A 12,805-nucleotide genomic window follows, 5' to 3' on the forward strand; every position below is an offset into this window, starting at 1 on the left:
GCCCTCTGCACTGAGAGACGCAGTAACAAATGTGTTGGGTTAAAGTTTGGGCACAAAAGGGACGATGACACAAGCAGCAAAGCACGAATGCACTAAATATCACTGGAGTGTGTGTGTGTGTGTGTGTTAGCGAGGCCTTCCTGTAGGTCACATGCCTTGGTGGTGAGATTGGCCTGTTTGGATTGCTGACACGGGAGGTGTGTGTTGATGTGAAATGAGATATAATGTGCAGACATGTGCACCCGTGCTATAATTTATCATCATGTGAGTGTCACAGCGCCCTGCTCTGTTGCTGTCTTTATGCTGTTTTGATCTTCTGCTGTTCCTGGCACTCGTACCTTCCCCCCCTCGCCCCTGTGGAATCCAGCTCTGCAGATAGTTTTGGTTGTTTGTCCTAAGGTTTTGACATCTCTGTCTCTGAGGTCTCAGCTGCCGACCCAGTGGAGCTGCAACTACCGTTTCCACTTTGAACACAAGAGCCTCGTGTAGGTTTATGTTGGACTACTTTAAACTGACTTGCTCCAAATACTACAGTTCCCAGAAACCTCTGCTGCTGTTGCTATGGAGAAGGAGGCTCTTAGATTTCGGGGTTTTTTTTCAACTGATAGAAAAAACTGTTTAGTAAAAGTCGACCTGAGTAAAAAACCTTGTTGAACATTAGGATGTGTGAACTTTGACCTCACTGTTAATTATAAACATGACAGGTAACCCTCTCAGGGAATCCCAGAATGCATTGCATTCCGGTTCCCCTGAATGCTGATATTACTTTGCCTATGATGCTGCTGCACACATTTAGCTTAGCACATTACTATAAAATCTAACTTTGCCTCCTTGTATTTCAGATATTCAGTACTAAAGGCCTGTTGGATTGTAACTACTATTATTAAAAATATTTAGATCACATATAAAATTGTATAATGGCTGAAATTAGTTGTGATATTTTCTATCATGACTTTTTGAAAAGGCAGTTATAACTGTAATTTGCTTGTTGACCACTTGATGGCGCCCTTGGACCATTTTCCACATTTGCTGTTGGGTTCTGTGCGGGTTCTCCACCCGGTTCTGCTGGTTTTATTTAATCAAAGCAAACGTGTCATTGGCACATCATTGGCAGTAAATGGTGATTATTGATCACCGCCACACTTTTATTATAGTTCGCTGTTCGAGCTTTGTGGAGAAAACACTTCAGTCGATGCAGATTTAATTTCCAAGCTTTGACCAAATGAAGGTCACCGGGCTGGCACAGTGTGGATATTTAGATTTATTACAGCGTTTGTTGTCCCTGCAGGTTTGTGAAGTATTTTAGAAAACGGGAAACACCAGACGGTTTCTATTTGAACTAGAGAAGCCGCTTGTCTGCAGCTTTGTAGATATTGTTCTTATTGGAAAAATGAATAATGATCAAATTAGAAATTAATCCCAAATGCAAATCTAAGACGCAGGTTTTGTCCTCCCTGATTAACCCACGGTCACTTCCGTTTGTTTCAGAAACTTTAAAGGTCTGAAGGAATTGGAATAATTGTCTCCTCATGTTAAAATGTTTTTGTTTCCGGAAAATATAAATATTTATTCTGTATTTTAAATTAAAAATAGTGTGAACAGGCAGGTCTATATCTGGGAATATTTTGTTTTTTTACTCAATGCTGTATAATACTAATTATTATTATTATCACTATTATTATTATTATTATTATTACACGGTGACATTCAGCATTCATGCACGTATTTTATCATCTAGTGATCATATTCACCATAAATTAACCTTATAATTTTTATTGTATAATAGGCCTATGTATGTGTATATATATATATATATATATATAATTAAAAATGAATATTGGCACTATTCAAAATTGTTATTTTATTTTTAAAATAATGAGGGTTTAATAGTCCTTCATTTTTGTGCTTTATAAATATTTTATTTTGAAAATGTAATCTTATTGTGGAAAGCAAAATTAAAGACCAGTGGTGTAAATAACTGAGGAACTATCAAAAACCTTCAGTTCCATGTTGGAAAATAAAATAGAGGAAGAACAGTTTTGAAAATAAAGCTATTTTATTGTCAATGCATTCAACATGATTAGATAAACTATCAAGTAGTAAATTTCCGCAAAAGGAAGAAACACTGAAACTATTTCCCACTGACACAAAATATTACACTTTGTATTTCAAATAAAACAAATTATTTACATTGCAATGTATAGACTGCATCTTAAATCAATATTATTTAATAATACATGCACTCTGAAATATAGTCTGACATAATTTCCCCAATTTGTGTCCGTACTCATCGTAGACATGGAAAAACTTGCTGCCTGTAAACCATGACATATGACTACATTTGCATTTCTTCTCTATATTTGCATTTATATGATATAAAATACAACTTACTGTACATTTACACATATTTAAATCTTCCCTTATTCTCAGACTGCTTCATAAATAGATTCGTTTTAGAAGTCCAAACACATTTGCATACAGCTGAAACGTGACGTTTTGTACAGGGGAGAAAAAGTGAACAGATTGAATTAGACAGAATTAGAAGATCAGAGTCCAAAGTGAAAACAAGTGCAAGGGTGTTTTTATAATTTTAAGTGGCCTATCTCCACTCGGAGTGCTTAAATCCAGGCAGGGACCCAGTCCCTCCTTGGTGAACGAATGTTTATCCTTTGTTAGTCTTTAAAAGTCAGTTATGAGAGGTCATGTGACGTGACAGGTGATGCCGCTCCCGGAAGGACTCGTTGCAAATGGGGCACTTGAGTTTCTCCTCGCGCCGCCGCTTGACCAGAGGCTCCATGGCGTACTCCTTTTTGTGGTGGGATCGCATGTGGTAAACCAAGTCCGAGGTCATGCGGAAGGAGGCGTTGCATTTGGCACACCAGTTCTGAGCCGGCAGACAGAGGGAGGTGAAGGATGGCGGCAGGAGGGTGAGCGCTGAGGGCATCTGAAGCTGGATCGGTCCAGAGTTCTTGGGCCAGAATGTGGTGGCATAGACAAAGGGATTCTGCTTGGCCATGCCGCCCGCCACGGGGCAGTTGGCGCCCAGTTCTGCGCCCTGCAGCTTGGCAGCCAGGTGGTCAGCCTGGTAGAGTCTGTTAGAGGAGATGGTGTCGCCCACCGCTGGGTGGCAGTCCAGCAGCTTGGGCGGCATCACCAGCGGTGAGATTTGGGAGAAGGAGGAGCGAGACGGCTGGCTGAAGGCGCTCTTCCTTTCTCCACCGCTGCCGCCACCCTGCTGGCCAACGGAGGTGAAAGCACTGCCCATGGGTGAGGTCTGGGGTGGCTGAGTCTCCGACAGCACCTGCCTGATGTTAAGGTGCTTCTCTGAGGGAGCGCCGCTGGAGCGACCACCCTCTTTGTTTTCAGAGTTGGAGCTCTGGAGGTTTTTGTTGCCGCTGTGGTGTTTGAGGCTCTGGGCTGACTTCTTGACCTCGGTGAAGGCGCTGCGTTTGCCCTCACCGATTTCTGTGGAGTGTGGCGAGAAGGTCCGGTGGTTCTCCTCCAGGCCGTACGCTCCTCTGTAATTCTGTGCGGACGTTGCAAGCTCGTCTTTAGACTTGGCGTGAGGAAGGCTGGGCCCTCTGCACTCCCTCTCCTCTATTTCAGAGAACTTCCTTTTCCCCGAGCTCTCGCTGCAGATCTCGGCCTCCTTGTCGCTTGGCGTGCTGCTCTGGTTGTTCTCTAGATCCCTGGCCAGATTATGGAAGTCTGTGGAGGGTTTGTTGCTGTCCTGAGGGCTGCCGAAGCCCTCGGAGCGACCCAGCTTTGGGCTGGTCCTGGTCGGGGTCGTGTTTGGTCGCTCGATGCTGCTGTCTTTGCTGGGCTCGTCCTCGGGGCCTGTGATGCTCTGCAGTCTTTTGGTGCAGCGGAACCGGAGATGGGCCAAAAACGGAAACTCAAACTGGAATCGCTGGCTGCAGTCTGGACACGAGTGGTGGGACGAACCTGGATAGAAGACAGAAATTAGTTCTATCCCAAGACGATGCTGCTTAAAATAATCCAAAAAGCACCAACTCTGTACTGTATCTTGCACTAAATTTCAGTTCGGATATTATCACAAATTGTCCAAAAGTGTCCAAAATTGTTCTTGGAGCACCAGAGCAGATATGCAACAAACAGATCCAGACTGAGAATGTATGTCCATGAAGCTGCAGAGCTAAAACTGTTGTGACTGTGAAGTAAAATAAAGCCAAATGATAATGTGATCAAGTGGTTTACAGTCCAGTTCACTGACCTTTGCTCTTGAGCGGTGCTCTGCTGGAGCTGAGCAGCAGCAGGTCGATGAGGTCTTTGCCATACCAGACCAGGAGCTCCTCGTCCTTCTCGATGCGGCGGAGCGAGCGGTAGAAGAGCTGGCCGTTCTTCACGTAGGCCTCCAGGTTCTGCTCCTCCTTGTCCCTGGCGGACTGAACCAGCCTCAGCCACATTAAGCCCTCTGAGGTGCTGTTAGCCGCTGAGGTGTCCACCTGTACAACACATCCATGCACATTTACAGTCAGTACTCAAGTGCGACACCTCAAATCCATTCAACAAGATTTTAAGGCAAATCTCCTGCGTCAAAATCTTGTTTTTTTAGGGTGAAATAAATAAAAATGCAGCACATAAGGACCTAAAATCTCACCCGTTGTTATTTCACTAACTAGCTGATGTTAAAAATGGATTTTTGCTCCTGTGCATTAGCAGATTTTCTGTCTTTTGTTACAGTCTGGACTAAATGGCCTGTTGCAGTTCAAAAACACTGTCAGCTCGACTCTGTTGTGCTCATGCGTGGGGGAATATTTTATTTTACTTTTAACTTCTTGTTCCAGTGCAGCTGTAGGAACCAGGACAATTAGGTTTGAAGCTGCAGAGCAGGGAAACTAGTAAACAGAAGTGTTAGAATAAAGAGTGGACTCGTTGAGGAGTCGTAGAGATAAAGTCCTCACCCTGAAGATGTAAGGCGCCGTGCGTTTGTCGGTGGATTTCAGGGCGATGAAGGCGATGCTGTCATACAGCGACGTGTGGCTCAACACACAAGGCCCGAAAATGGCGTTTTCTGGGATGTCACACGTCGTGTAGACGCTTGTGAAAATGTCCGTGAGACACTGCTGCACCGCTTTGGCGTCTCCATCCCACACCAACTTCTGAGAGCTGGACTCCTCCATGTCACCCTGCAGAGACACCAAACCTCAGCCTCCAGCCAGAAAACAGGCAGAAAAAAAAAAAAAAACCCGAAAAGCACCGGAAGCTGCTGCATTAGAATCATAAATTATATTATATTTTTTATCTTATTTGAGTAAAACCCGAAAATAAGCCATAAATTGAAACCTAAACCAGCGTAAACTGGTTGTTTAGACGCAGATAAATCTCCTCCTAGACAGATTGACTAAAGCAGCTGTCAGGGCGTCGTTTTTTTTCTTTTTCTAATTAATTCAACCCTCATAGTAACTTCACCGTCAGCATATTGATAAGGTGTCCCAGTGTTGTCAGTTACATAATAATCAAAAATAAAAGACCAAACCGTGTCAACGACCCAAATATCTCATTATTATTATTATTATTATTATTGTTATTATTATTATTATTATTGAGGTTTTCTATATATTTCAGATTTATTTAGAATTTATTATCATTATTAGCATCAGAATTAGGATTAGGGGGAATATTAGCACCAGCAGGCCTCTGTCTATTCAGCTGTAACTGCGATAAATCCCCATAATATTTCTGTAATGTTCCTAAACTGTGTCTGTGGTTCTCAAAGGCCTCGCTCGTCTTTATGGCGTGTTTTTCTTTCTTTCTTTCTTTCTTTCTTTCTTTCTTTCTTTTTTTTTTTTTTTTACAGATTTGTTCTAAAACTATAACGCTCCTCTGATACTAAGGATTTATAGGTTTGTGCGGTTTCTCAGTCTAAACTCAGAATTTTAGGGGATTTTTATTCCCGGAGAATAAAGAGAGAATTAAAACGCCACAGTGAGGAGGAGCTGGAGCGATCCGAGCATGTCCAATGGGTTTCAAGTGGACTGTCAAAGTCAGTGATTTCATGTCAGCCAACCTTTCTGTCCTTTCTACAAGCGGCAGCGTATGTCGCCTCATTACCATAATCCACCACTTTCCCTCTGAGACTGTAATTAAAGCAGCACGACCAGTTAATTATTTCTTTTCTCCCGTTTCTAACCTCTGAGTGTGTGTTTCCACTCTCTGCCTCCCTCATGCAGCACAAACCTGCACCTCACGCACACTTGGATGAAGCGCACTGGACGCCGAGACCAAGTCAAATTAAATCCAGGCGCTCTGAAACATTGTGCTTCCAAAATTATTGGAATAAATTACTGTTAAATACAAATAAATTATTCTTATTGTTGTTTAATCCGAATTATTATTATTATTATTATTATTATTATTATTGGGCCTGTGCGTCTCAGTTTATTCGATTAACTGGTGACAGTTTCTAAATCACTGTAAACTGCGCTCAAACAACTTCCACAGAGCAAACTATGGATTATCAAATCAAATCAAATCAGACAGAGAAGTCCACAGCTGCGACAAAAGTTTTTCTTTCGCATAAAACCGGGAACTAACACGGTTTTTGCGCGATCCAGCTCAGGAACACACTGGCTGATATGAACCACTGCACCGTCGGCTGTGGTTTTGTGACTGAACGCTGCTGCGCTGACTTTCCTTTCTGTTTCCTTTAATTCAAAAAATATTTAAAAAAAACCTTTTGGTAGTGTGTTAATAAACGTCTTCTTTATTCCCATTGATTTAATTTTCTCTCTTCCTAAGAGGCTCAACAGCAGCAGAAACATTTTGCGCACGGTCCAGCTTTTCCTAAGCGGCTCTTAGCGCTGCGTTTCGAGCCCGAACAATTTGTTTCCGGTGCCATACAGAACCCCTCAATGTTCAGAGGAACAGACACAGTGGACTGATAAATTAGGAAGCCGCACACACAATCCCATGAATGATACGTGTCAGGGTCAAATACGAGGAAAAGGAGATAAAGAGCGGAATGTTTGTGACATCCATAAACTGGAGGAAAGCAGCCACCCTCCCATTCAAACCCACTGCGGGTGGGGTGGGGGTGAGCAGACATGGGGGGTGTTTAGCCCATCTGCTAAAGCCGTGCCATGCTGAAACTGTCCTAAATCAGCGCTTTCACTGAATTGTACGTTTTGTCCGCGGCGCTGAAACATCTGCGTCTGGGTTTTCACCTGCAGGATGTGTGGCCGCATGTGCCGCGCAAATCAAACCCAGAACCCGTCCTCTGTCCGCCTCTAAAACTATCTACAGCACACACAGCTTTGCGTTTCACTCACCTTCCTTTCCGTCGATGTGAGAGAAAAATAATCCACAAACGAACTGCGAGCGATGCTGCGGATCAAAACCCGTTTGCGCCCCCGGAGGAAAAAAAGAAAAGAAAAAACAAGCCCCGAAAACAAGCAGGGGGATGCGGTGACGTTGATGGAGGTGATGGAGATGGTGATGCGCTCCCGGTCTGGTCCGTATAGTGTCAGTACATTTCCCCCCCCGGTGGTGAAAGTGACAGTGCTGCTGCTGCTGCTGCAGAGACTCGCCGACACTGGGAGTGACCGAGCGGGGCAGAGGAAGCTGGAGGGATAAAGGGAGGCAGAGAGAGACGCGCAGATGGGGCCCGATGCTCTGGCTGACTGGCACACCGACACACACTTTTTGTTTGCGGCACATAATCTACCCAATGAGGCGTGTCACTCTGCGTCTCCTCCCTTTAACTCTTCACTGGCCGACTGTCACTTGATGCGATTTATGGACGTGCTGAGGGTTACCGTCCCCCTCACCCCCTCCCATTATTATTGTAATTCTAATCACAATAGTTGGTGGTTGCATTAGAATAAAGTGGCGTTTTAGTGCTGAACTGTTCGATAGCTGTTCGATAGTGAAAATAAAACATGAAATTCTTATTATTTAACAGAAAACACAAAAGCCTTTTTACGCAGTGACACTACTGAAGTTGCATTTCAATGTGTGCAATTTAAATTGACCTCTTTTGTGGTTTTAACCCGCATTTCACGTACTTCTGGGATTGGGACACTCGGATTAGGCAGCACCGGGTCACCGTGAGCTCCGTCCGCCGCCTTCCCCCCCGTGCCAAGCGGCTCTGCATGCGGCCAGAGCGGCTGGGTATCCCGGGCATCCTCACCACGGAGCTGCTGCTGTCTGTACTGTGCTGAGGCTCATTTAGGGGGCGCCCGTGTATAATTTGCATCGAATGAATGGATGATGGAAGGAAAGCTGGAGGTCAATGATTTTTATTTAACTACTTATGTCTTTAAAAGGAGCCATTCGTGCAGTGGCAAGGCTGTATCTCTAATTCTTAATACCTAAGTACTGTTTTACCTCAAGCCTCTGATTTTTAAAATGTCATTTACCAACACATAATGTTAAGACTATGAATGACGAGTTAAAAGAAAACAATAAGAAGTTAGGCTGATATTATTATTTTTAGCTCTCTGTTAGATCTGATAACAATTTTTAGGTTAAGTAACAGTAAGAAGACAAAAAAATCCTATTTTCTGTGTGTCTTTGTATGTGGGTGTGTGTTAAATGTAGGCTACATGTTTTAAATAATAAATGCAATGTGCAAATTATTATTATTATTATTATTCCATAAAAATAAAAAAAAATCAATGATATGAACAGTTTTCTACCCAAATGTAGTGTTGGACAAACAGCTCATTCAGCACTAAAGCAGGAACTAAATGAACCAACCACCTTTCACTTTGTCAAAATGCTAATCGTTCACTTGGTGAAGCAGTTTTGGCCAAATTCATGTGCAGGTTAAAGGTCGTGACCAGTTACAGAGCAGGGACAGAACAGGTGACTCCTGCTCACTGATAAGTTATAAAACCAGGCAGCAGCAGGAACCATGAAAACAAAGTGAATGTGATGCTCTCAAACATACTGAGCGGTGAACTTTGACCCCAAGAGATGATAATCAAATGATTATTTCACAAAAAACATGCTTTTATTCCCCAAAGACAGCAATGAAGATAAACAAAATGTAAATTGTGTATTTTTTCTTCGCCTTTATTGTGAAAATCTGGCCAGAAATCCTTCACCTCACACACCGTTTGCCTGCAGAACAAAACTGAGAGACTGCAGCATGTTAAAGGTAAAGATCAGCTAAAGCATCTTATCCTGAGCTGAATGATCAGAGGTGCATTCAAATTTATTGGAGGAGGAATTCACAAAGACATTGGCCAAACAAACCCTGGTGGTCAGAGTTTGTTGAGAGTTGTTGCTTTCTGGCCTCACACTGTGCGTTTGGTTTCTGTCTCGTTTGGTGGAAGTATTTTCCATCGCTGTGTGTGTGTAGATGGATCCGTGCAAAATGAAGGACGTGATAAGATGCTTTGTGACACAAAATAAAAACAGCACTGACTCCGGAGTTCTTGTTTCCTGTGGGGAAAAAAACTACAATTCCCATTTCCAGGTATTATTATCTTCACTGTTGTAGCTGCCTCGTTTTATCAGAAGGGAATATTCATGTGATGTGAAACACATTTTATGAGAATTTTTTCATTTGAGAAACACTTAAATCAGTTTCTACATTTCCTGTTTGACCAGCGCTCTGTTGTGTGACAGGTTTGCTCTTCGTTTCGTAAAAAACAACAGCTATTTTATTTTTTTAGATTTTGTGTTAAATTTCCACACTGAAATCTTGAATTCGTGCTGAAAGCTGAAATATCTCACACAGCACGTGAGTGAACGACAGAGGAAGGATGTGTGTGTTCACGGAGAGACACGGGGTGTGTGATTGTGTGTGTTTGTGTGTGTGTGTTTGTTTAAATTCACAGTTGAGGCATCGGTGCGTCTGTGTGTCATCTGGATAATTTGACAGCTGTATTGTTTCCAGTCCAGTCCAGAGATCAGTCAGGCTGTAGGCAAAGGTCGTGTTGCTGCCACTGAGCTGCTGCTTCGATCCTGAGGAGCTGAGTTTGTGAGACTGCACGGGGGGGGGGGGTCTTGTTCAGAAATAAAAGCTGTGATCCCTGTGACGAGGAGGGTTAATACAGTCAGTGTGAGTGACTGAGTTCAAAATATGGAAAGTGGGGACAGATATTGATAAATAAACGCTGCACATCCAAAGTTCGTTAGCCTCGTTAGCTTCATTAGCTTTAGCCACAGTGTTAGTTTAGCCTGTCCTTACCATTAGGACTAATGGCTAATGTGCGTCTGCTCCTGTAGTAGCATGATGATGTACGTTTGTAGTGATCCTGTGTTTTATTAAGTGTCTGCAGTGCGTTAAGTAACATTTGTCATGTGTCTTGGCCTGGACGACAGTGAAGCTGATGGAGATTTGATCATTAGTTTTAGTGACCTCACAAATTAAGGTGTGAACTGACTCCTGTGGGCCCTGATGAGAAGTCAGGTGATCACTGAAGTCCGTTTGTATCTGGGGCCATGGACGACAATACAGAATTAGCTGCACACGGTGTTTGACCAAGGACTGTCCCTAATCGTCCTGCTAACGTGGCTGAACCAGAGTCGGTCTTCGGTATCAGCTCAGTCCTGATCGAAGCCTGGCTCCAGACCTGTGACTCACTGTTCATACAGAGTCAAACAGGCCTTTAGTTGTCTTCACTGGATGGAAAACAAGTGAGCCATGTCATCTTCCTGTGCAATGATTGTAGAAAAGCCCTGGAAGTCAGTGTGTTTTTTCACTCCGGAGCTAACAGGAAGGATTATAGTTACAGAAAATAAACTACGGTTATTATGTGGTTTTGTTTTAGATCATCTGGAGCTGGGTTTGATTCTCTGATTATAGCAACAACGGGTAATGGCAGCACTGTAGTTATCTGGGTTGATGCAGAAATACAACCAGAAATACCTAAATGTTTGCACCAAGTAGTGGGAAGAGAAGCGGGTCAACTCGAGACATGAACACTGACATTATGAACAGTCGTTCACGTTTTACTGCATGAAGTTCCAATCAGGCTAAGTTACCTGATGAATAAATACTGTATGAGGGAAGCAGGTCGATGCCCGCGCCATGATTAATTCACCGTCATCATGCAGCTTCTTGTGGGAACAATCTTGCACGTGTAAATGTCCTGCCATCAATTATAGAAAGAGTTTCTGACAGAATCATATTTTTATCATGGAGCAACAGGCATTCATGAATATTTCCTCACAAAACTTCAGAGCTAAACTTTGTCTTTAATCATGTCCTTGTGATGCAGAAGTCTGCAAAGATGGATCCTCTGCTCTCAGCAGAGAAGTGAATTCCCTCCCTTTTGTTCAGCGACGCACGAGAATGACAACAAACGCTTTTGCAAATGGGTTTGAGCAGCGCTGCGTCCTGGACGTACTGTCTCCCTGTCACTGCGTCTCATCAAATATCGGGTATGTTTTGTGCTTCGGAGAAAGAAAGCAGCTTAGGGGGCCAATGCGTTGGTCTTCGATGGGTAAACACATCACAGGATAAACACAGTTATTCACCCAGACGTCAGAGTCCTCTGCTGTGGACATGCTGACAGCTACTGCTTCCAACAAAGCTGTTTGATAAGTCTCCCTCCACTTTGATACACGTAATTAAATATGTTTTTTTAATGGCCCAACACACACACACACACACACTTTATGTGTGTGTCCACTTAAATAAAATAAAAGGATGATAGGACGCTGTGTGCCTTTACTAAACTTTAGGTTCTACACCCTCTTGTCTCCTGGCAGAGCTGCTGTTTCCATGTAAAGCTGAAGCATGACACTGCTGAGATACATGTAAAAACAAATCAAAAGAAATCCACATATTGTTGTCTGATGTTGGGATTAGGATGCTGGCTTCATTTCTGAGCCTTTCTTCCCCATCTCAGCCATGAACGTGACGTGTGTGTTGATAGTTCGATGTTAATATTTTAGATTTGCCCTCGACAGGTGTCAGCGATGAAGCAGGTGTTTGTTTATGACACGAAAACTTACAGTATTGATGCGTTTGTGGTATTTGTTGCTGACTGATGGACTATATCAGTGTGTATCTGAAGTAACGCTTTGGAAGCAACACTCAGATGTAGCTTTAAAGTCAAAACAAACAAAAAGAATGAAACACATATTATTGTACAATATTTCTTTTCTAAAAGTTGTTTTTTTTCTGAATGAGCTGCAGCTCCTGAAGCTTTTCATTAACAAATCTTACTTACGTCAAAATTTAATCCCAAATCGTGTTAGAAATATTTCCTTATAATTATAGAAATTCAAAAAGAGGGAAATGTTGTGCTCATAATGCGTGCACCTCTTTTCGCTAGAATATGCACAACGTAATGTTTGTGTTTGTAGGAGCATCATCAGGGGGTATCCTGAAACCAGAAGTCCACACGTCACATGGTCGTAACACCAGGGCAAGTTTTTGTGCGCGTGTAAATTGCCTTGAGTAAATAATGTGAGCAGAAGCCAATTTTTTATTCTAGTGCTGTATTGTGAAGCAGCCTGCTATTAAATATACATTGAAATGATGTTAAATAAATAAAAAACACAAGGGAGTGAAATGTTTGTACTGAAGTCGTTTAATGTGTTGTTTTCATTTTATTTTGTTTTAGGTGAAATAAGAGAAAAGTGAGTCGTTGTGTTTTATACGTCCATAAATGTATTCAGATCAAACAGCTACCTAAAGCTCAGGATATTCCTTTAGGATTTTTCTCCAATCTGAGCTTTTCTCCTCTAGTTCACCTCCTCAGACCTGCAGCAGGGATTCAGTTCATGCTGCAAGAGGCGTGAATCAAATACACCAAAAGCATTTTTGGACCCAAACCCCCTGTATCTGCTGATCAGTGACACAATCGTTGTTCAGATGAGT

At 42.7% G+C, this 12,805-nt stretch overlaps 1 protein-coding gene across 1 annotated transcript; it reads right to left on the bottom strand.

Annotated features, from left to right (window-relative positions):
* Window positions 1–2,145: 2,145 nt before the first annotated feature.
* prdm8b (PR domain containing 8b) lies at window positions 2,146–7,381 on the bottom strand. The gene is made up of 4 exons (XM_026322006.1): window positions 7,293–7,381; window positions 4,926–5,150; window positions 4,235–4,466; window positions 2,146–3,945 (listed from the first exon to the last, which is right to left on the bottom strand). Exons 2-4 carry the CDS (start codon window positions 5,142–5,144, stop codon window positions 2,687–2,689), a joined length of 1,710 nt encoding a protein of 569 aa, XP_026177791.1. The 5' UTR covers window positions 5,145–5,150; window positions 7,293–7,381; the 3' UTR covers window positions 2,146–2,686.
* Window positions 7,382–12,805: the final 5,424 nt, after the last annotated feature.

The sequence above is a fragment of the Mastacembelus armatus genome, chromosome 9 (genome assembly GCF_900324485.2).
Source record: "Mastacembelus armatus chromosome 9, fMasArm1.2, whole genome shotgun sequence".
Lineage (NCBI taxonomy): Eukaryota > Metazoa > Chordata > Actinopteri > Synbranchiformes > Mastacembelidae > Mastacembelus > Mastacembelus armatus.